We start from the raw sequence: 24124 nt of genomic DNA on the forward strand, positions 1-24124 counted from the left end.
ACGTGCCTTGGCTCACCTTACCAGTCATACTAAAGTCGTATGCCCTGGTTCTCCCGATTAGTTATATGGCATTTATGAGGCTTTTTTTTTTCTAGATCTTAATCTCAGCTGGTGAAGGCAACCAAAAAGCCTCATAAATTCATATTTATAATTAATATGCCTTAGCACCCGTCATTTGTACATTGAAAATGAAGAGTCGATGTAGGAAAACCATCAATGCGTGAAAGTAATGAATGATTATTAATACATAGGAAGGTAAAGAGCCACGGAAGATAGCATAAAGATCATTAATACATAGAAGGTGAAGGGACATCAGAGGGTGGTATAAAAGGAGTCAGCGAGGAAGAAGACGAACACTTTTCCCTAGTCTTTGATCTTCTTCCAGTTTTTCAGACGACAGTGACCTCACCTCCTCAAACTCTTCTATACGGTTCCTGCCCTCTGAAAGTTTTGGCGCAGGATCACTTCACAATGGGTTTTAGTCAAATAAAACTGGACTAGAGCAAGGGCGAGGCAGTCTTCTCATAAGGTCAGTGAGTCAAGGAGCTCTCCTAGTCAAACTGCCATTACAAGTCAAACTTGCACCTTTTCTTATTCACGTTGGATGCACTCGTAAGAGTATGGAGCAGGGATCCGTAGCCACTCGGAGTGAGTTGGTGACCGTCTACAACTTTGTTTATGCTAGTAAAGACGGCTTATTATCCACCATCTGTGCACACGCCGCGTCTATATCAGTTTTGACTAGGGCTCCAGCACAAGACCTTTTGAGTGAATTTTGTTCTTCTGAAACACATTGCAGCAAGCCTTTTTTTTATGTTCATATCAGCTATGATTTAGATACGCAATTAAAATTTCAAGTGGCATATAAATACAAGTGTTGGTTACAAATTTCTAGTGTCATAAGATCCTGTCCCTGTTTTGATGCAGGTTGTACAAAAGGAATATTGGAGCAAATGTGAGATGCTCACTGTTTAGTAAAACAAGTGCATGACCAAAGGCTCTAAGTGAAACCAAAAAACCGGTTTCTATGCATGGAATGAATTGCTAACATCAAAGATACATGGAATGCATTACTGAAAACATAAATTCTATGTCAAAGCTTAAATTATCATGGAATTAAAAAGCAAGTTTAAATGCCAAAGTTTGGCAGAGATCAAAACTTAAATTATCATACTTAAGTCTGGGACCGGATTATTTGACTGCACTTTTCCTTCCCGTTTTATAGATGCTCTATGTTTGGGGAGCTTGTATTAGTCAGTTTGCACCACAAGTCTTAGATACCAAGTCTATTTTTCCAAGGGCTCCTCTCTAGGGTTGGAAAACTAAATGGACCTTCAAAACCTTGATGTCTATTAAGAGGGGAAGCATAACTTTTAGTTGTTTTGTTGCACAACTAAGTTACAGATCCTAAATATACTCCCAAGCCTATCTGAGGAGGAACTAATGTTATGCAAGGTCCTCTTTGCTAACAATCTCTTGGAAAATCTCACTGAGACTGAGCTTCCTGAAGAAATGGTTTAAACGACATGACAGTTGATCATCTGTACTTTTTTCACTAACATTTTAGTCTCACTAAGCTTTGTTCTTTTTAGCAGCCATAAATGTCATTTTTTGGCCATGAATGATGACCAATTTCAGTAGACTGACTCTTGTTGATAAACCGAACCCACAAACTCAAGCCAACTATCATTCTACTTAGGAGATAAGATGAGAAATCAGAGGCGTAATTTAATGGAAAGCACAAATTCAATGCATGAATTACTGAGACTTAGCAAGTCCAAATCCTTACCGTTCACAGAGATCAAAGCTTAACTTACGTCAGTCATGCTCAAACGCGGAATAATATCTCACCTGTAGTTTGAAACATCATGTAAATGATAATATTTATGAGCCCTGAAAGGACTCAAGCGTATACAACACATTTATGGAGCCAGAAAAGGACTAAAAATCCAATGCAATTGTTGACATAAAATGAGTTGATTGAATTAAGGTTACAAAATCAATCATCACTGTAACTGCATAAGCATACAAACAGCAGATAAGTTGTTCATTGAATTGAGATCAGATCAAAATCAAATACCTTCTGATATTAGTAGCCAAAGAATGTATCGGAATTTAAGCTGATAGATAATAGAGCTCCACTAACAGATGCTATAAATCATAACATAGACTAACTAAATCCCTAATGTTAATCCTTTCCAAAATGCAAAAGACTGCTCCATTTATCTATAGGCAGCTCCAAGAGGGGAAAATAAACTCGAAGCATGTAAAAATAAAACCTTTCACTTACAATAACCGCCATATCTCAAGCCATCCTATTCAGTCATGATGTACAAGGTTAACCCCCTCACAAGGAATTTGCAGCGGACCCATATGCTCCTCGTTCACACTGCCCAACTACAACACTGAGAGTCCCATTATGTTCTTGACCTAGCTTACTGCATAATCTCCTAGGTACCTGAAAGGAAACAAAGTTCAATTGTAAGAAACATCAGTTTAAACCCAAGAAAAAGGCATTTTAAGTAGAGAACAAACCAACTGCCACTTGTTGTTCAATGGAGTGCTAACAACTAGAATTTCAGTCACGTCAGGCAAAGGAGGAGATAGAGGAAAGCAGAATACTTTTCTTTTGAGATAATCTCTTCCCTTAGCTCGTCTATATGATCCTAGAGTTGTATTTTCATTCTTTCCAATATTGTTCAAGAAAAACATAATAGGTTTCTTGCAGACAGATCTGTATGGATCCCTTGTGTCGAAATCAAAATCCATCCTATTACTATTTCTGTTCCAAGCAACATACGTCCGTTCAGAACGTTCCAGCTCTCTTGGAGGGACAATGGTTGGAAACACTTGGACAACATAACCCAATGAGACTGCAAATGTCAACTTTTCCCCCCTGTCATAACAAATTGATCGTTGCAAGAAACTCATAGAATAGGCTTTCATAGCCTTGGTAAAGAGCTTCAGGCTTCCAAGAGAGCTCAAGCCAGGATAGAGGGGATCAACAGCTTCAACATGATGTATTGAGATGAAAGGAGAAAGTGGGTGTGCAGCCAAAAGACCAAGCGCATTTCCTCTGATATCCCACTGAGGCAACAAAGAAAAGGGAATTCAGAATTAAACGACCAACAATAGGGAATCTTTTTGGATAATTAAATAAAGAGCTCCTGAATTATGTTTAGGCAACAGAGATCAGTCGGTCTATTAGAATAAAATGTGCTGATATGTAGACTACTTGATATATAGAAATAGCAAGAGGTTAGCGGACAAAATAAACTCCAGTGAGGAAGATGAACGGTAGAATAAGACTAATAACATGGAAAAATAGAAGGTTGTTTCTTTCGAATGGAGGAAGTAAAATGAAAGTTGAACGATATTAATTTTGCTACCCATGCTGTTTATCGGAAGTGAAAAAGGTTGTTAGAAACAAATGGTTAAATGCAACACATTTAATCATTACAAAAACAATCAACAAACAGTGTGTTCTAACTAATTAGTATATATCTTGACCATGTGAAAATCCATAGTAATACAGGGAGCTAAGCCAGAAAGTGATGCAGTACGCCTTAGATAGGGAAAGAAAACACATAACACACCTGGTGGAAACCATACTCACGGCTCAGCGGGACTCCAAGCTCAGAGATGCAGGCGTGCAATCGGTCGTCGCTGCCATAGAGCCTCGGGTACCTCTCAATGCAATCGTCCAACATCCTGGAAAGAGCTTCGGCAAGAGGATAGCTGATGGCAATTCCCCCGCCACCGAACGCCATTGCATGGCTAAAGTAGGTGTTCGCTGAGTGACTCTCTGAAGGCCCCCCAACGTACACCATCTCTGTCCAATCGTACTTGGAGAGAACCGTGACGAGATTATCTGTGCAGAGGATAGTGTCGTCGTCCACGAGAACGAACCACCGAGCCCCGTGATGGCCAAGCCGGAAGGACTCGACAAGGATGCGGGCAATGCGGAGGCCAGAAGGGTGGCCGGTAGGGTTGGTATATCGGAAGCGGGAGATGTCTTCCGAGACGAGGACAGGAGGCAGAGATCGAGAAAAGGAGGAATTTGGGGGCAGTCGGGGCGCAGAGTCATCTAGCCAGACGTGGCCGCGCATGGCTCTGGGGCGCCACCAAAGGCGGACGAACTCGCGGCGTCGCGGCCAGAGATTGGCTGACCCGCCGATTCCAAATACGAGGTGGCGGAGGGAGAGAGGGGCGAGATCCCCTTCTTCGTCATTCCCTTCGTCTCGGTTGCGGGATGAGGGGGCAGGCAGAGGGGAGGAGGGAGAGAAAGTAGATGCGGAGGATCGAATATGCGGCCAGTGGAGACGGTGAGAGGGAGAAGAGAAGACGATGGAGAGCCAGGCGGAAGTGGCGAATAGGAGGGCGAGTATGGCGGCGGCGGACGAGGCGGCGCGACCACCGCGGCGGTGGGTGCGGGGAAGGCACGGGCGGTTGGATACGGAGGAACAAGGGAGGGCGGCCATCGTCGCCGTCATCGTCGAGGTCATCGGCGGCGGCGGCAACGGTCATTTGTCGACGTAGAGAAAGGGTTATATTTTAGGAAAGAGAAGAGGAGAAGCTTGAAAATTAAACAGGGATTGGGACAACGAAGCACACCAAAAGAGGAGGAGAAGGGTGCGTTCGGAGGAGAGGTGACAGGTGTTCAAATGCAATATATCCTCGATGGCTTGGCTTACCAAGTAGACGCAGCGAGCACCACTCAGCGCCAGGGAGAAATTTGAGATGAGCGCAATGGGTAAAGAAAAGTGTGAAATTTCTTATTGCCTGATTAATTGCCTCGAAATTTAAAAATTGCAACGCGTGGCGTCCAGCCGGACAGCCGGATCACGTTCGAACCGTCAAATTGACGATGATGGTGGGTGCATCGTTTATCACCGGGTTAATTTGCGATAAAATCCAAAATCAAACCATTTATATATTTCGGCATTTTAGCCAAGGAACGGTCAAATTTTTTTATTTATTAAAATAAACATCTTAGTTTTAAAATAACTAAAAAGATTTAAAATACTGTCATTCTCTTTTATTCCATACACCAACTTCTTTAAAAATATAAATTCATTATATTAACGGTCTCCCTAGTACCGACCTCATGAATATAAAAGGTGGTATATACAAGTACACAGATGTCAAATACATGGTGAAATAAACCTCAGGTCATTAGTTCTTGAAAATCGATCCTTGACCATTACACCAGAGATATCATGCGTCCACCATCTGTACTACCACAGGTCCGCCAACCTATTAAATCTCCTTTCTCCGGACGTCGTTTTCCAATGCATCCGAGCCACAATTTAAGATATTTAAATCAAAAGTTATTTGTACGATTCGGATGCACGTCACCTCATCATAGGTCTCACCTTATCTCTCCATTTCCTCTTCGTATTCTTATATTTATAACTTTAACACGAACCTCTTCCTGCTTTGTTATATCTCTTCTTGCATTTATGCGACGGATTGTAATCGAGTAAGTAGAGAGCTTGGGTTTGGTCGTAAGACATTAAAGAGTGCTACTTCGAAGGATTACTGCTTTGAAGAAAATCGGCGTGGAAGGTCAAATTTCAAGCAAGACTACATTTGGTAGAAGAAGAGAGATTTGGTTTAGTTATTTACGTATAATATTTGCTACAAATTGGTCTGTAACATCAAGAAAGACTAGGATATTATTCTTTAATCAAATCCAAGGTTTGACATCATATCTACCTTGACCTCGCTCAACCCTTCCTATATAAATTGTAATTTTGTTGATATCCAAAACCCCTAGGTCCATTAGGCTAGAGAAGTCAAATTGCACCCAAATCAATTCCTGTAGCTTTCTGATGCATCAAGGACTCCATCGATGTCATCTATTGTTGATTTAGATCTCTCCGGAGCTGATATAATGTTACGATAGAATTCAACCAGAATGCGGGCCTGATATTGGACCATATCAGGCCCTTTTTAATCTTGATGTGAGAATTGTATAGTTGAATTATCTCCTGAATAACAAATAGGGTTGTAAATTAAGTTTAAACTCTAAGTTAAAACTCGAAAGTGTGTGTTGTTTATTGAATTCCAACAAGTGCATTGTTCCGTGCCAAATTGCACGACACAAGTGTAGGGTGTCGGTCGGCCGGCTTGAAGGGGGGTTGGATAGACGGCGCCCCCAAATCGATTGATCTTCCTATACTTGTTAGTATGCACAATGGAATATACAAAACAAACAAGCTAAAGGAAATGAAACTAAAGACAAGAAAGAATGCAAACCAAGCTACACGATCATTTACGTGGTTTGGAGATAAAGCTCCTACTCCACGGCGTGCCCTTGAGGTGGACGATCCCTATCCGTCGGTGGATTACTCCCCGGAAGACCTCCGGCTAGCTCACGTAGCTCCTTGTGGGTGGAGAAACCTCACCACAACTCTCACCAAGGACTCTTTACAAGCTAGGGCACCGGTAGACTACTAATAAAGATTAACCACCTCTATTTCGTCAACTATAACCAAGCTCCCAAGCTTTGGTTATATAGTTTGGTTATATAGGTCGCGGGTTGAAAACTCCGCCTACCAGTCGACTGCCAAAACATGCAGTCGACTGCCCTCTGTGGTAATTCAACTGTTACATCACAACGGCTCGATACCAGTCGACTGCTAAAACTTACAGTCGATTGGTGCAGTCGACTGCTAAAACATGCAGTCGACTGATCCACACTGACCGAACGAACAGAACCATTCTGTTTGCACCCAGTCGACTGCTATAGTAACGTTACAGTACTGCTACAGTAACGTTATAGTAAAACTCTAAAACTAGGATTTTACTCCGAGTACAATCTCTTGTGCACTCGTACCCTGACCTTTATGACTCACTTGATGCTTCTTTGCAGCTTGACCTCTTTCCTTCAAGCCTACTTCCTTTGGCTCTCGTCCCTCGGATGCATTCAAGCCCGTGGCTTGTCCTAATGTCATCCTTCGCGTATGCCTCGAAGTCGCTTCCCTCGACCCTTGTCCTCGCTGCCTTGTCCACGGTCCCTCGGATGCTCCATCCTTCACCGGACCCGAAGCCATCAACCTGAGTCACATGTGTATCCTGTAAACCTGCACAACTCAAATACACATATCAAATACAAGGATGAACCTAACTTAAACCCTTTGCCCAAACACCAAAACACATGGTCGCACGAACCATTGGGATTGCTCCAACAATCTCCCCCTTTTTGATGTTTTGGCAATACGTTTAAGTTAGGGAAAACAATAGCAGATAAATATGCTAAAACAAATGGACTCACGTTGCCAAGACTACACACTTGGACTTATACCGCCGAATGGACTTACGATGTCAAGCCTACACACTTGGACTTACAACGCCGAATGGACTTACGATGCCAAGGCTACACACTTGGACTTACAACACCGAAACAATGCATCATGCATTGGAACCTATGCCAAGGCTCCCCCTGCATCTATGCTCCCCATTGAGCTAGGAATTTTCCCATAGGGATTTTTAAGAACCTATCCCAAGGCTCCCCCTACGCAAAGGCACTAAGGTTTTCCCAACTAAACCTTACTTCTCCCCCTTTGCCTAACATCCAAAAAGCTTTCAAACAATATCCCAATTTTTGAAAATTAATCATCTAATTGATCCTAAACTCATGTATTTATCCCCCATGGATCTCATACATCTATACGAGCTGACCCGGTCAAAATCCAATGCTGAAAACACTTTCAGACTGGTATCAGTCGACTGCAAGAAGTACCAGTTGACTGCCCCCATGAAAACAAGCTTACAGAGGCATTCTGTGCTCAAAAATACTGTTACCAGTCGACTGGTACACTATTCATGAAAAAATCAACCTTTTCTGGCTAACTTCAGAAATGCGCCAGAAATTCCACAGACCTCCAAAAATTCTCAAATTTTGTGGAGAGGTCTATTTTATCAATTCTACTTGGAAAAAATATATACAAAAATATATCTATCACCAATCCCAAGTTTGACACAAAATCCAAAACTAGCTAAATGGTTCAATTGAACCTTGACCTAAAGTCCTAGTTTTGGTTTCCTCTTGATGTATTTGCCCATACTAACCCACAATGCAACCCTAGCATTGATTTATATGACATCTATACATTCAAAATCAATTATCATGCTATATGACCCCAATGTCATATTTCCAAGCATGAAACACAACCCATGTGTGCCAATTCCCTAGGTTTGAGATTCAAGTCAGTCTCCAAACCACTTGGCACATTCCATGACCAAACCTAGACTCCCAAGTAAAACCCACTTGAGATCCATTGGCCATGGGTCCCAACATGACTCTTTGAGCTCCCCCTAGAGCTCTTAACCTTAGCCACCTCCCTAGGTGACTCATCCACAATTGTTAAGTCAGATCGGTGCATCTCCGATGACACTTGGCTAACAAACCTAACCTTTTTAACCTTGGGCACCTTATCCTTGGTTAATTTAACCTTACTTTTAAATGACTTTCTTTTGCCATTTATTGACTTCTCCTTGCTATAGTTATATGCAACCCTAGCATATGACTTTCCCTTAGCCTTGGAGAACTCTCCCTTGTCATGATCATTTGCCACCCTAGCATATGATCTCTCCTTGGCCTTGGGGGGACTAGATCGGTATCCCAAGCCCGATCTATCATTGTTGGGTCTTTGGCTACCCAACATCATACTTAATGCCTTAGATCCGACATTGAATCTCTTAAGGAATTGTTCTAACTTATCAAGCTTTTCCCTTAAGGCATGATTTTCCCTTTCTAGATTCCTAAACCTAGAGTCAACATGTCCACCATGGGCATTCCTAGACCTACCTATTTTTCTAGGCATATGTCTCCCCTTCTTGGGATTAATGCCTTGAGTCTCCTTAGGTCTACCATTTCTAGAGTTATCATGAATGGATACTTTAGGGTTTTGATCTACATTAACCCTACTTCTATCATGATATTTGAAATCAAAATTTTGCATGGGTAAATAGTAGCAATTATTTCTAGCATGCATGGAGGAATTTAAATTTGACTTCAAATTTAAATTAGGGTTTACCTTACCCTTTACCTTTGGAGCTCCCCCTTGACATGAGCCTCCATTCTTCCTCCACTTCTTTCCCACATCCTTAAATGCCCCAACTTTTTGAGCTCTCTCTATTGGTGCAATCGACCTAGGTTTTGATCGGTACGATCATAGTTTTGATATGTGTGTCAAAGAGTTTAAGTTAGGTTCATCCTTGTATTTGATATGTGTATTTGAGTTATGCAGGTTTGCAGGATACACATGCGACTTAGGTTGATGACTTCAAGTCCGGTGAAGGATGAAGCATCCGAGGGATCGTGGACAAGGCAGCGAGGACAAGGGCCGAGGGAAGCGACTTCGAGGCATACACGAAGGATGGCATTGGGGACGAGCCGGGGGCTTGAATGCATCCGAGGGACGAGAGCCAAAGAAAGTATGCTTGAAGGCTCTGTTGAAGCTGCAAAGGAAGCGTCAAATGAGTCGTAAGGGTGAGGGTACGAGAGATTATACTCGGAGTAAAATCTTAGTTTTAGGATTTTCTGTAGCAGTACTGTAGCGTAACTGTAGCAGTCGACTGCGCAGTCGACTAGGTGCGAACAGAATGGTTCTGTTCGTTCGATCAGTGTGGATCAGTCGACTGCAAGTTTTAGCAGTCGACTGCACCAGTCAACTGCATGTTTTAGCAGTCGACTAGTAAATGACCATTGGCATACTGTTGTGCTGCGAAGTAGCCATTGGCTACCTCCAACGGCAACACCAGTTGACTGCTAAAACATGCAGTCGACTGGTGCAGAGATGAGTTGATATGATGATCAACTCTCTCCTTTTATTTAAGGGAAGCTTTGGGACTTGAAGGAGGTTACTCATGCTTGTTGAATAACTCTTTGTCATTGCCCAAAGCTTCAAAGCCTACTCTCTTCCTCCTAAACCTAAGTTCATCATTGTAAAGAGGAAGAGATCCTTTGTGAGAGGTTTGCTCCACCGGAAGGAGAAAGCTCTAGCCGGAGATTGTCGGGGATTGATCCACCAAAGGATCAAGGGCTCGTCCACCTCAAGGACACACCGTGGAGTAGGAGCAAGGAATCTCCGAACCACGTTACATTGAGCTTGTTTGCGATTTGGTATTCTTTCTTTATTGTTTTCATTAGTTAGTTGTATTTCCGTGTGTGCACTAATCTTTTGTAGAGAAGAAAAGAAGTTGAGGGTGACCTAGCTATCCAACCCCCCTTCTAGCCGGCCACCGATCCCCAACACTCTCTTCCTTGGGCATTTGGTGTGGTAGTGCCCTATTTCACCACAAGTGAAACATCTAATGTGCTTCTTCTCCTTCTTCTTTTTGGCACCATCATTCCTACAACCCAAATTAGTATCTAAAATAATTTGAGTGGGTTTAGGAGTTATCTTCTTACCCATTGGACATCTACTTTTGTAGTGTCCCCTTTCATTGCATCTGAAGCACACAATGTGATCTTTTGACTTTGCTTCGGTGGAGGTGCTCACTAGGTTGACTTCTTCCAAGATTTCTTCTTCTTCTTCTTCACTTGTCTTGGATTCTTCTTCAACCTTTGAGGATGTAGATGCTATATCTTCCTCATCCACACTTGTGGATGACCTTTCTTCTTCCTTTTCCTCAAATGTGACTAAATTCACTTCCTCTTCTTCTTTTGATGTTGAATTGGTCTCCACATTCGATTGATCCTTCTCTACTTGTAGCTTCTTCATCTGTTTCTTCGGATTTTTCCTCCTCTTGTGTAGACAAAGGTTCTTCCCATGGAACCTTATTTATCTTGCTCCACAAATCATGGGCGTTCTCATATTCACCTACATGACTCATCATGTCATTAGGTAAAATATCAATTAAAATCGATATTACCTTTGAATTTGCCTTTAACCGTGAGGTTTGCTCCTCCATCCAATGACGCGGTCAGAGTCTCTTTCTCTTCTTGTCCTTCAGAACTTCGAACGGCTCTTGGACCACCATCATGATGTCCCAGTCCGTGTTGAAGAAGATCTCCATCTTCATCATCCAATATATGAAGTCCCATAAGCCTCCGCCTTCAAACTTTGACGGTTCTATCAAGCCAGTCATCTTGTGCTTCCTTGGCGGTTAGTCCAACGAAGAGCGTCCTCGCTCTGATACCACTTGTAGGGTGTCGGTCGACCGGCTTGAAGGGGGGTTGGATAGACGGCACCCCTAAATTGATTGATCTTCCTACACTTGTTAGTATGCGCAATGAAATATACAAAACAAACAAGCTAAATGAAATGAAACTAAAGACAAGAAAGAATGCAAACCAAGCTACACGATCATTTACATGGTTCGGAGATAAAGCTCCTACTCCACGGCGTGCCCTTGAGGTGGACGATCCCTATCCGTCGGTGGATTACTCCCCGAAAGATCTCCGGCTAGCTTACGTAGCTCCTTGTGGGTGGAGAAACCTCACCACAACTCTCACCAAGGACTCTTTACAAGCTAGGGCACAGGTAGACTACTAATAGAGATTAACCACCTCTATTTCATCAACTATAACCAAGCTCCCAAACTTTGGTTATATAGGTCGCGGGTTGAAAACCCCGCCTACTAGTCGACTGCCAAAACATGCAGTCGACTGCCCTCTGTGGAAATTCGACCGTTACATCCCAAAGGCTCGATACCAGTTGACTGCTAAAACTTGCAATCGACTGGTACAGTCGACTGTTAAAACATGCAGTCAACTGATCCACACTGACTGAACGAACAGAACTATTCTGTTCACACCCAGTCGACTGCGCGGTCGACTGCACCAGTCGACTGCTAAAACATGCAGTCGACTGCTATAGTAGCGCTACAGTACTGCTACAGTAACGCTACAGTAAAACCCTAAAACTAGGATTTTACTCCGAGTACAATCTCTCGTGCACTCGTACCCTCACCCTTATGACTCACTTGATGCTTCTTTGTAGCATTGACCTCTTGCCTTCAAGCTTACTTCCTTTGGCTCTCGTCCCTCGGATGCATTCAAGCCCGCGGCTCGTCCCAATGTCATCCTTTGTGTATGCCTCGAAGTCGCTTCCCTCGACCCTTGTCCTCGCTGCCTTGTCCACGGTCCCTCGGATGCTCCATCATTCACCGGACTCGAAGCCATCAACCTGAGTCACATGTGTATCCTGTAAACCTGCACAACTTAAATACACATATCAAATACAAGGGTGAACCTAACTTAAACCCTTTGTCCAAATACCAAAACACATGGTCGCACGGACTATTGGAATTGCTCCAACAACAAGAACTTCATTGACAATGTTTAGAATCTAGGTTTGACACCATATCTACCTTCTCCTCATTCAACCCTTCCCATTGATTGATATTTTGGTGAAATCTGACCTCTCTAGGTCCATAAGTGGATTTTGGTCAAAATCTACTAATGGACCTAGAGAGGTCAGATTGCACCTAAATTAATTCCTGTTGCTTTTTCATGCTTCAAGGACTCCAACGGTGTCGTATATTGTTTATTTAGATCTCTCCAAAGGTAATCAAATCTTACGATACATTTCAGCCAGAATGTGGGCCTGATGGAAACATATCAGGCCTAAAGTGGGCCTGATATGGAAACATATCAAGCCCAAGGTAAGCCTGATATGGAAATATATCAGGCCCATGCTAGTCCTAATATGGGAGCATATCAGGCCTAAGTTGATCCTGATATAGTGTCATATTAGACCCTTTTTAATCCTGATATAAGAACTGTATAATGAATTATTACATGAATAACATATAGGCTTGTAATTTGAGTTTAAAACGTCAGTTCTGATCTAAAAAATTAGGTTTTGTTGAGCTTATTAAGTTAAACTCCACATGGAGCAGGTGATTGAAATCCAACAGCTTCACTCCTCTATGCTAAATGACATGATACTATTGGTGCAATATTTCCTAGGGTCAAGGTTGACCAGGTTGACTAAGCTTGAGTTGGCTCAAGCTCAAGTCTTGATGTTTGTGTTTCGATGTTTGACAATACATGGAAACTGATAGTAAATAGAGATTGCAGGTGCAATCGTTCATTTGGGAAGATTGGTGGTACAATTTCCCTCTGGTCAAGGTTGACCAGGTAGATGTGAAGAAGAGTCAAGTAGGTCAAGATTGATTGGATATTTGACTGAGAAATCCTGGTGAGTGAAGCCAGGTGAAAGACCTAGTAAGTGAAGCTAGTCAGAAGGAAAATCCTGATGAGTGAAGCCAGGTGAAAGACCTAGTAAGTGAAGCTAGGCAAAAGAAAAATCCTGATGAGTGAAGTCAGGTGAAAGTCTTGGTGAGTGAAGCTAGACAAATGGGAAGTCCTAGTGAGTGAAGCTAGGCAGATTGAAAGACCTGGTGAGTGAAGTCAGGCATATGGAAATCTAGGTGGGTTAAGGTTGACCGGACACCTGGTGTTTGGAAGTCCAAGTAGGTCAAAGGATTGACTGGATACTTGGCAAGAGGAAATCCAGATGGGTCAAGGATGACCGAACATCTGGTGGAAGGAAGTTCAAGTGGGTCATGGAGGACTGGACACTTGGCATGAGATGGTAAGTCCAAGTGGGTCAAGGTTGATCGGACACTTGGCGCGAGAAGAAAATGTCTAGATGAGTCAAAAGTTAACCAAACTCTTAGCGGTCGTAAGTCCAATAGGGAGTTGGCATGAAACTAGGAAGTTCAGATGTAGTAAACTTCTGAAAGCCATAACTTTTGACTCAGTTATCGGAATGAGGTGATCTTGGATGCAAAACGAAGCTAATTTCAAGCTCTATCCAGTTTTCTACTTTCCAATCGATTGACCAATTGATTGGGGGGTTCAAACGATTGGTCAATCGATTGGTTGACGTGAATTCATGCAGAAATGGGCTAAATCGATTGGGTAATCAATTAAAACTTTTCCAATCGATTGGGAGAATTTTTTAGGGAACAGTGAGCTTTTGAATCGATCCGTTGATCGATTGAAACCTCCAATCGATCGGGCAATCGATAGGGAAGCTAGAAAATCACGTGATAGCTTTGGAAATCGCGCGAGCCATGTTGAATCGAGTGGGCAATCGATTCAAGTGTTTTTCAAGAGCACAGAGGCGCTCTAGATCGATCAATTGATCGATCCAAAGTCTCCCCAATCGATTGGGAGCAATCCAATCGATTGGGATTCGACCGTTGGCGCGGATAAAGCCGTTAGCGAGCGTTTTTCTGCGGATCTCTTCGATTCTTCTCCACGGGCGATCACAGCAGCTCTCCACAGCGATCTTTTCTTCCTCACCGCTAGTTCTTAAAGGTTCTTGGAGGCTCATCCAAGTCAAGAGGTGAGTTGCAACAAGAAGAAGAAGAAGCTAGGGTTTTCATTGTAATCTTATAAGATTCATTTGTATTTTGTTTCTTTCTTTCTCATTTTTGTATTGTGAGGTTGTAAGGCTTCTCCGCCTTTGGTAGTTACCGAGAAGGAGTGTTTTTATAGTGGAGGGTGTGTGAGTGTGTGGATCCTTGAACTAGTCATCTCTTCTTGAAGTGGATACCAAGTAAATCCCTAGAGTTAGTGTTGTTGTTTGTGTTTCTTGTATTTCTGCTGTACATCATCCCAAGAAGCGAGCAACGACGAGCATGACGATCGCAATGAGCTATTCACCCCCCCCCCCCTTCTAGCTACATTTCGGTCCCAACAGATACAACACCTTAATTAACAGTGGTTAGAAACAAGGTTTGATATCATATCTACATTCTCCTCGCTCAACCCTTCATATTGATTTTTATTTTGCTCAAATACAAATACCCTTGGTCTAGCAGTGTGTTTTGAACAAAATCCACTAATCAATATGAAAATCTAGTATGTACACATGCTCTAGTGTTGATTGCTTTTTAAATTTTAACACCGCTGATTCTTACATTATAACTTTGCTAACTTAGTTTGGAATTAATTTTTCAGGGATGATTATATTGCTGAAAAAATTCTCGCTGAAATATGGAATACTCTTGATACAAATTCTATTGTAGAACATGGAGCTAATATAGTATAACTATCTAGAGTTAATACTCAGTCTACTTTTGAGAATACTGGTGTGGCTAATACAAATAGAAACACAAGAAATTTGGCCTTTGATTTAAATGAAAAAGGAAGTCACATAGAAGATGAGGTTCAAAATCCTGGAACAACACTTGTAGAATACTTTAATTCTACTTGGAGTGAGGAGGAAGAGCATCATATCTGGATTTCAGAGGAATTGCAATACAATATAGATGTACAAGAGTTCTTAGCTGATGATATATAGATTCAAAAGATGAATTTCCCTCAGAGCAGTACAGTGACTTAGAGGAGGAGTTCACAATTACTAATGATCCATATATATTGAATTCTCAATTGCTACAAAGGCCTATTGAAGAGGCAAGAGATGAGGATGAATTCTATATTGGACAGATTTTTCCTTCTCGACAAGAGTTCAAGAATGCACTTGTGAAGCATGCCATGAATAAAAATATGAGATATAACCCAGTTAAAATCTGGATAAATAAAGTGAAAGCAGTCTGCTTTAACCAACCATATATATGGAGAGTGGTTGGGCAAGATGATTTGGAGTTTAGAGTTACAAAATATATAAAAGAGCTTGTTTATCTTGTTTTACAGAGCTTGCCACTTCAGTTCCTAGAACAGAAATTATCGGAAAGAGTGATTATTTCTGATTCAGTAAGAGGGATTGTCTTGCACTAGAGGCTTCTTTCTTGCAGGTCACTACTAGGACCACAATTTGTTCAACTTCTCTGCCTTTGAGTTTCTGATACTACACATAGCCACTACCTAATGGTTTTTCATTTTTGTGGGAACCATCTTGGCTACTTGTTTACGTAAGACTGATTGTCTACTCATTGACATGCTAGTATTTTTCAACCTCGTATGAACATGGACATGTATCAATGGTAAAATGGTAGAAAGGACTAAGAGAATAAGATTCAAGTCATTTAAAACACTTTTCTGATGTTTATTATATAATTTTTTGATCCAATAATAATTCTTGTCAGGTGTTATGTTTGTCAATTGGAGAAGAATATTGTGATAAACCGTTGTATCATTATGATGATGAAATACTACCATGAGGCAAGGGAATTGTTTGATTAACACATGCTGTTGTTTATTCTTTCTTTCTTTCTTTTGGTAGAGGAAATGGGTCTCTTTAACTTACAGTTTCATACTCATTGACAATTCTATCATGGGAATATGTCTGCTTTGTGCAAACAAACACTCTGAACTATTACATACCCCCTAGAACTAAGTTCTAAGCTTTTGTGACATATTTACATGGACCAAGAAGTTATTAAACTAATAGTTGGCACATATGGTGTGTAGGTTTTTTTATACTAGTTAAAGGATGTCTCTTCTCCAATATTGGAAATACGTAGTGGATATGTGAGTACATATTTTAATTTTATTAAGTTTTTATTTTAGTCAATAAAACTCGCATATGTCTACTCTTATTGATGTACAAAGGAGCATAAGATTTTTTTAATCCAAACAAGGAAAAGAAAAGGAAAAAAACATGCTACATGGGAAGTAATAATGGTATGCATGTCTATTGTTGTAGTTTACATGACTCATTTTTAATAGATTTTTTCAACAATTTTACAAAATTTATGCATTAACTATTTGTTTTGTGCATAGTTGTCATTGTATTTTGACTGTCATCGACCCTTATGTGGAGGCAGTTTATTTGTTTGATTCACTTAATCATCGCAATCGTCATGAGGACTGAAAATATATAGTGAATATGTGAATACATATTTTTTTTAATTAAGCATTTAATTTATTACTCATATGTTAAATCTTGTTGTACGAAGGAGCTTGAAATTGGTCAATTCGAACAAGGAAAGGGAAAAAGAAGCCTACGTGGGAAGTCGTAAAGGTTTCTATATTATATATACACACATATATCTACTTGTGATTAATTAAAAAATATTTAAATGAGTATTATTCGTTGACAATTTTTTATGCCAAAACTATTATTTTTTACTCCTATCTATTTGTGAAAGCTTGTAGAAGTGAATATTAGCAATGCAATGGCGAAATAGATAATCTTGTTATGGAAGTGCTAATATCATCTGATTTTATAGCATGAGAAGTATAAAAAAGCATATTTTGGGTGTTGTCCTTGATTTTTTTTTGTGACAAAAATAGATAATCTTGTTAGTAGACATGATCCAACCTCAGGGAAAGGAGCTTGATTTGCTCACTGTAATATTGCCTGATAATGATGGTTTTCTTTATGGTATGATGTCTTTCTTGCACTTGATCTTGTTCGACACAACTTGATATTTTTGCTTATTGACAAATATCAATTGGCTAAAACTTTTAGCTTTAATTTTTTCTCTTTCCTTGTTCGCTTTATTATTATATACCATAGTTATTACAGGTGATCAAAAGCAGATATGTGAGACTGGCCTTGGTTTAGTTTCACAATGTTGTTTGACAAAGCATGTTTTTAGGATAAGTAAATAGTACCTTGCCAATGTTGGCCTCTAGATCAATGGAAAGGTGAGTACGTGGAAGGTGGATCTTATTTTCTTGTTCTATTTTGTGTTACTAACGCTTGATTCATAGGTTGGAGGAAGGGAACAGTTCTTGTCGATGCATTGTCAAAGCGCATTCCTCTTGTTAGCAACCGACCAACTATAATATTTAGTGCTGACGTAAGACATCCTCATCCTAGGGAAGATTCTAGCCCTTCTATCGTAGTTGTAAGTAATTTTGTCAATCTTCATTTCTTGCTCTATGTATCCTTACTATCTTGATTATATTTGGTTTGTCAGGTTGTTACAACTCAAGACTGGCTCGAGGTGACAAAATATGTTGGATTAGTTTGTTTAAGTTGACTGGATATGATTCACTGGTTGTAATCAAACACATTTAAGTGTTTGGCCACCTTAAAGCCTCAAGTTTATGCCTAAATCTTACATCAATTTTTGAATTGATTTACTACACTGTTTCCTGTGTTTATTGTTAGGAAGTACAAATATGTTCCATTTGGCATATTTATAAATATCAATTTGTTGTTGGATCCGTTTATATGATTCCTGAAAACTTATTACAAGATTTCTTATAAACTTATATCTTGATGTTTTTCAATTCGAGGAGTTGCTCTAATCCGTGTTATAAGTTTACTTCTAGAAATTTGATTATTGCTTAACTATTCTTAGTTTCCATTTTGGGATGATCTCACCACTGCTTAATTTGTTTTCAGGAAAATGAATACCTCCATAGAATGGGGGTCCTCCGAGCATCAAGTCCAGGTTGGGGTGGAACTCTTGGACTTGCTAAAAGTCTTGTAAAGAAAGTTGTGAGACTAGACATTCCTGTTGACAAGTATCCAAGTGTATGTTTGTGTTTTCTTAGCTTCAACTAGTTAATCTCTCAACATGTATTAAACTACTGGTTTCATGCGTTTCAGTACAACTTTGTTGGTCGTTTACTGGGACCACGTGGGAACTCCTTAAAAAGAGTTGAAGCTTCAACTCAATGCAGGGTTTATATACGAGGTCGAGGTTCAGTGAAGGATTCAATAATGGTATGTGGATATCATGTAATATTTATCTTAATAAAAAATGAGTATATTCCAATCTCTCAAACCTTGATGTATTATCCTGACTATTAACTTTTCAAGGCATACCTACATAAAAAATAGATCTTTGTCCTTATGTTTGAAGGCAAAATAATCCATGTTTTAAAATGTGATATGGGTTTCTCTTCTCTTGTTTCTGCTAGAGTATGTTGTTCTTTGCACAAGTTACACCGACATTAAGTTAATCGTGCATTTTAGAATCTATGTAATTTTCGATATTAGCATCCTGTAATATGTCCTAATGGATTGTTATTATCAACTCAAAAGCTAAGGTGCATTATTTCTTGTCTTAATACTCAAGTTTTCCCCCTTTTTTTGAACAGGAAGAAAGCTTACGGGATAAACTTGGATATGAACACTTAAACAAACCACTACACATACTATTGGAGGCAGAATTTACACCAGACATAATTGATGCTCGCTTAAACCAAGCTGTTGCCACCCTTGAAGATCTTCTGAAGCATGTGGTAACAAAAAATTTCACCTGGGTTTCATCCTCCACGTTGTTCTACAAGATGTCGACGCGAACGTTATTATCAAAACATAGTCATTATTCAAACTCCAAATCTTGCAGGACGAGTCAATGGACTACTACAAGAAGCAACAGCTCAGGGAGTTAGCCATACTCAACGACACGTTCAGGGAAGAGAGTCCACAAATGAGCCCACAAATGTTCAGGGAGTTGGCCCACAGGAAACAGTTGTAAATAGAGTTTATTTATTTATTTGTATTGGGATAAATTTTATTTGAATATGAGACATGTTTCTTCTTTTATAATTATAATTCTTGTATAAGTAACATTTTGAATGACATTGATATGGAAAATATTCCTTATTTTGTGATTATGAGCTTTTATTATATATTTATATGGAAATATGATATATTGGTATTAAAAGACAATAGTTTAAAAGACAACGGTTTAAAATCGTTATTATTGTTGTCTATCGCCATCAAAGACAATGGTTAAAAACCGTTGTCGTAGCCCCAAAAATCGTTGTAACTGGCAGTAGCGTTATTAAAAGTTCTCTAAAACACTACAACAAAAACCCTCATAGACATCGGTTTTCCACCGGTGTCTATTACATTTTCGACCGATGTCTATGAAGGCGATGTAAAAGGTCTGCCATTTTAGACATCGGGTTAAAACCGGTGTAGTATCACTTAACGACACTGGTGTTCGAATCAGTTATTAACCGGTGTAGTATCACTTAACGACACCGTTTCATCAACGGTGTAAAATCGATGTAATATTATATGTTAATAACACCAGTTTTGGCAGCGGTATACGACCGATGTAATATTAGTTAATGACATTGGTTTTGCAGCGGTGGAAAATCGATGTAATATCAGTATTTTTTTAACAGCACAAATTTGATTTCCGAAATAGTGAAAACCCGACAGTAACAAAAAAAATACACAAATATTCTTCATTCAACAGTATCCATAAAATATACAAATATTCACAAATTACATAAACATTCTTCTTACAACAGTATAAATACACAAACATTCTTTTTACATCAAAAGCTAATAGATATCAGAATCAAGGTAGAACATTCTTTTAACAACACATCAAGGTAGAACATCGTGAGTCAAAAATCAAGCTGAGGCTACATTAAATTATGAGAATCAGAATCTGTTCAACTTGCTATATTGCTCCATTCTTCTTGCGCCTTTCATTTCCCTAATCTCACCGCTTTTCACCTTCAAATGCCTAGTTTTCTGAGTTAAAACATCCACTGTTCTAATCTGTCAAACAAAAGTATCATTTGGTCTACTTAACTACAGCAAAGAACAAAACAGAAGAATTGTACATGCTGCAGAAGTCCTAGAATATCACCATCAGAAAGAAATTGACATGAGACAATATACGCAATTTACATTCCATGCAAATGCATGCATCGTCCAAAGTTTTCAAAAATCAAATACCTTTCCTACTCAAATGTAATCTAGCATGCATTCGGCCCACTCGAACTGCACTTCATCAATTTCAACTCTGGAATACTTGAGATTTGTAAACTGTAAAAACACATAAATAATATATTAGTAAACCAAGACCAAAAATCATAGTTGAAAATGCAATAAGAGCACCAGGTAACAAGATGACTAATTGGAATGCTTAAAAAGATAAACATTCATCAATTATCTCAACCACATCATATAGTGATAGATCTATCATTCCTAGGAACTTAATATAATCCAAACCAGAAATTATTGCAACAAAGTTAATCATAACCTAGTTTCCTATTGTATTTTTAATTTTTTTTTTTATAAGATAGTGGGCATGCTAAAAGATTAACCTGGTTTCCTATTGCACTTGTAATGCATGCTAAAAGATTAACCTGGTTTCCTATTGCTCTTGTAATGCAATGAGAGCGGAAATGGTAAAGATGCAATTTTGATTTATTTATTTTTTTTTCCAAATATCTGCTCTAGCTCTAACGAGGCCAGTCTAGTTTTTCTGATCTCTATCATTCTAACACTTCAAATCAAGCATTTTGAAAGTTTTTCAGTCTGGTTTTGCAATGAGAACTACCAACAAACTAAATTTGGAATGCAAAATATCTAAACCAAAGAAAGTCCCTTTCTAATTGATACTTAAAAGGAGAGCAGTGTGATATACAAATTGAAATAATTTCTGGATGTCTAAAGCAATCTTTTAGAGCATGATTTGATAAATTTAGCTTTGCTCTCCTTCAGCTTAAAATGATCAGAAATGTCTTCGATCATTCACTATTTTATCTTATCTCTCTTGCTGGAAAAGGGTATTCACCTTATTGTTGTGTAAGCTATCATCAAACTAGTGATGATTAATCGATCACGAGGCTAAAAGCCTATTTTCATCTATACTTCCAACCCAGGTTGAGATATTTTCTTAGCATATAGGTAGGAAGACATTTACCTCTCCCTGCAAAAATATGTATCGGATGTGCTCAAGGAACTGAGATATTGGAAGTTAAGCCAATTGATATCCTTACAGGTTCAAATGTCAAATTAATGTACAGACAGAAGGATCCATTGATTGATAGAAAGGTGCAAAAGACTTGCTGAAAATTGAACTACCTCACACTATACTCTTCAAGAGCAGGTACATCAATTCTTTAAGGCTTCAAGTCATGATGATTTAAAGGCAAAGAATTGGGTGTATCTAAAGAGTGCTCTAATAAAAAAAATCTTGTTTGGAAATCAATGTAACGTTCAAATTATGGGCAGGTTCTCCTATGAATAGCAGGTTTACATCTCACCCTTGCATCCTTTTGGGAGGCAATCTAATTTGATAAACGAGCAAAAAGAGATACTATAGTCAGATTGAATGCAAAGGCAAAGAACACTATTAATACATACTGCATGTAAGCTTCTCTAGGTTAAGCAGAAACTGATCGAGTTCAGATGTGCTCCTAAAGGACCAACAAATCTATATAATGTCAACAGAGTTATCATAAACAACCTCCATCTCTTTTCTACAAGAGGAAAAATCATATAGAGATCAATTGTCGCTTAGTTCATATTCATATAGTTCTCATGCATGTTCAATATTCTCCCAGATATGATGAGTACAATAATTCAAACTACATGTCATAATCATGTGATAGAAAAAATCAAGATCTTTGTTTGCACAACATGGAATTACTATATAATAAGACACCTGAAAGAACAGAAAATGATTAAGCAACATATGTTGGCATCAGTCACATCATATGGTAATGCTCAAATACTCAGCATTAAATCCATAAAACCACCACATTTTAAAGCAATAAACTTATGTTTACAGAGTGCTATTACAACTTGCTAAGTTGTTAGTAACGGGGCCAGCAACAGCATACCTTTTCTATATTGTCCATCATTATTCCTTTAACCTCAGTTATATGAGCTTTCAGCTTTGAAAGTTTGCTCACTTCCTCTGGATGATTTATGCAATACTCCATATGCTCCTTCATCCTTGGACTGTAAAAGCAGTCACATGTTAAAGTATGACCAAACAACTACAACTAAACTAACAAACTGTAAAATCCCACTATTTCTAGTTGCAAATGTTTTTAACTGAAAATTCCAATCAACCCTGTGAAGATCATCTGATGTTATACCAAGGTCAAAGAAATTGATAAACTGGAAGCTTAAGTGCAACAATGTGTACATACCCAAATTCCCTATCAAGATTGTAAGCAGTGCTAAATCTGTCCCCAAACATATCAGCATCTTCCTCATCAATGAGTGGATGGGAGTTGTTACCACTGATACTTTGTCCATAGCGGTGCATGAAATCATCCTTGACACGTTCTAGAAACACAAATGGAACACTTCTTCCAGATGCTTCATCAGCTACCACGAGGAACACTACACAAAAGAAAAGCAGGTATATAAAAAAAAATATCCAACATGGTACAGAAGTAAAATTTCATTTACTGTACCAAATTCTTTGTCAACCAGGAAGTTGAATGTGCGGCAATCAGATGAGAAGGTGAATTTCTTATTATTTTGAGGCAAATTCTGTAAGCATTGGACAACAATAGTGCTGAAATTCCCCGAAAAGGGAGTGTATTCAGCAAGCACAACACTCCCTTTAGCCACAAAACTATAAATTAATGGTGGCTGGCTCATGTTTCTTGAAAAATTATCCAATTAATCGGCAAAAAAAATCTATCTTCGCACCTGTAGATGAGAAACAAAAGACAAGATCTCAACTTTCACAAGCAATAAAACCAACAATTAGGGAGCAACAATTGTGAATTCTCAAGAACTCGCGACATACAGATCTGCGCACTGTCAATGGAAATCAACTGAAGATGGCAACATCACAGCAGAAATAGGAACGAAGAAAATACATTAATAATAATAATTTTGCTAAAATCGCCCAAAACAGTCTTCCAGGGCAAAAATTCCAAGGAAGTGCAACCCAACACCTAGCCAAAGGCTCAGACAATCACCATTAAAATAATATTACAATAGAGGAGAATATTAAATTAAGAATTACTAATATCAATACGTATATATAACAATTGTACCCTTAATCAATTAAAACAAGTTCACAATCATAAACAAACAAATCATAAAGCACCAAACACATAACAACAATAGAATTCGACAACCAACAAAAACAATCAATCTAGAAAAAATATTCTAACTGTATTAAAATTAAAATAAATTGGAATTGAATAAGAAGAAGAGATCAGACACACCTTTGTAGCAATCTCATCGACATGGTTATCCTGACCTTTGCTCTTGATGTTGAATCATTTTTTAACAATGGCCTTAGACCAAGACAGCTGCTCCCAAGAAACTGAGGGAACAAAGCATGCCCAAATCAACCATCTTAGAGATGAAGAAAATAGAACTAAAGAAGAGAAATATATTATTTTTTTTATCTTGCAAAAAAAAACCTTGCTTTTCTTTGGATCATCATCTCTCATCGTTGCAGCACTCCTTCATGCAGTGATTGTAAGTTAGCTCGCCAAACACTCCCAAGGACCTGCGGCAATCTGAACCTCATGGGAAGAAAGAGGTCTATTGAAGAGGTC

At 39.2% G+C, this 24124-nt stretch overlaps 3 protein-coding genes across 3 annotated transcripts; 1 reads left to right on the plus strand and 2 right to left on the minus strand.

The window, feature by feature from the left end:
• Window positions 1-1958: 1958 nt before the first annotated feature.
• Window positions 1959-4661, minus strand: LOC122052792. The gene is made up of 3 exons (XM_042614498.1): window positions 3597-4661; window positions 2536-3087; window positions 1959-2458 (listed from the first exon to the last, which is right to left on the minus strand). The coding sequence occupies exons 1-3, from the start codon at window positions 4503-4505 to the stop codon at window positions 2348-2350; spliced, it is 1572 nt and encodes a 523-aa protein (XP_042470432.1). The 5' UTR covers window positions 4506-4661; the 3' UTR covers window positions 1959-2347.
• A 13590-nt stretch (window positions 4662-18251) lies between these two features.
• Window positions 18252-19314, plus strand: LOC122050771 (KH domain-containing protein At1g09660/At1g09670-like). The gene is made up of 4 exons (XM_042611650.1): window positions 18252-18362; window positions 18438-18554; window positions 18932-19075; window positions 19183-19314. Exons 1-4 carry the CDS (start codon window positions 18252-18254, stop codon window positions 19312-19314), a joined length of 504 nt encoding a protein of 167 aa, XP_042467584.1.
• A 1068-nt stretch (window positions 19315-20382) lies between these two features.
• On the minus strand, window positions 20383-23314 carry LOC122050772 (vesicle-associated membrane protein 727-like). Its single transcript, XM_042611651.1, has 4 exons — window positions 23018-23314; window positions 22748-22943; window positions 22433-22553; window positions 20383-20436 (listed from the first exon to the last, which is right to left on the minus strand). Exons 1-4 carry the CDS (start codon window positions 23205-23207, stop codon window positions 20383-20385), a joined length of 561 nt encoding a protein of 186 aa, XP_042467585.1. The 5' UTR covers window positions 23208-23314.
• Between the last annotated feature and the right edge of the window lie 810 nt (window positions 23315-24124).

This window comes from Zingiber officinale, chromosome 3A, assembly GCF_018446385.1.
Source record: "Zingiber officinale cultivar Zhangliang chromosome 3A, Zo_v1.1, whole genome shotgun sequence".
NCBI classification, from domain to species: Eukaryota; Viridiplantae; Streptophyta; class Magnoliopsida; order Zingiberales; family Zingiberaceae; genus Zingiber; species Zingiber officinale.

What these genes read in the sequence shown, in the direction of transcription:
- LOC122052792 (XM_042614498.1), bottom strand. Translation starts at nt 4,505, where the DNA reads ATGACCTCGACGATGACGGCGACGATGGCCGCCCTCCCTTGTTCCTCC. An exon ending in GTGAGTATGGTTTCCACCAG is followed by an intron (nt 3,088 to 3,596) that starts GTGTGTTATGTG and finishes TTGTTGCCTCAG; the next exon opens with TGGGATATCAGAGGAAATGC. An exon ending in TGAACAACAAGTGGCAGTTG is followed by an intron (nt 2,459 to 2,535) that starts GTTTGTTCTCTA and finishes GTTTCCTTTCAG; the next exon opens with GTACCTAGGAGATTATGCAG.
- LOC122050771 (XM_042611650.1), top strand. Translation starts at nt 18,252, where the DNA reads ATGGGGGTCCTCCGAGCATCAAGTCCAGGTTGGGGTGGAACTCTTGGA. An exon ending in CAGTGAAGGATTCAATAATG is followed by an intron (nt 18,555 to 18,931) that starts GTATGTGGATAT and finishes TTTTTTGAACAG; the next exon opens with GAAGAAAGCTTACGGGATAA. An exon ending in AAGATCTTCTGAAGCATGTG is followed by an intron (nt 19,076 to 19,182) that starts GTAACAAAAAAT and finishes CAAATCTTGCAG; the next exon opens with GACGAGTCAATGGACTACTA.
- LOC122050772 (XM_042611651.1), bottom strand. Translation starts at nt 23,207, where the DNA reads ATGAGCCAGCCACCATTAATTTATAGTTTTGTGGCTAAAGGGAGTGTT. An exon ending in CCTGGTTGACAAAGAATTTG is followed by an intron (nt 22,944 to 23,017) that starts GTACAGTAAATG and finishes TCTTTTGTGTAG; the next exon opens with TGTTCCTCGTGGTAGCTGAT. An exon ending in AATCTTGATAGGGAATTTGG is followed by an intron (nt 22,554 to 22,747) that starts GTATGTACACAT and finishes CTGCTTTTACAG; the next exon opens with TCCAAGGATGAAGGAGCATA.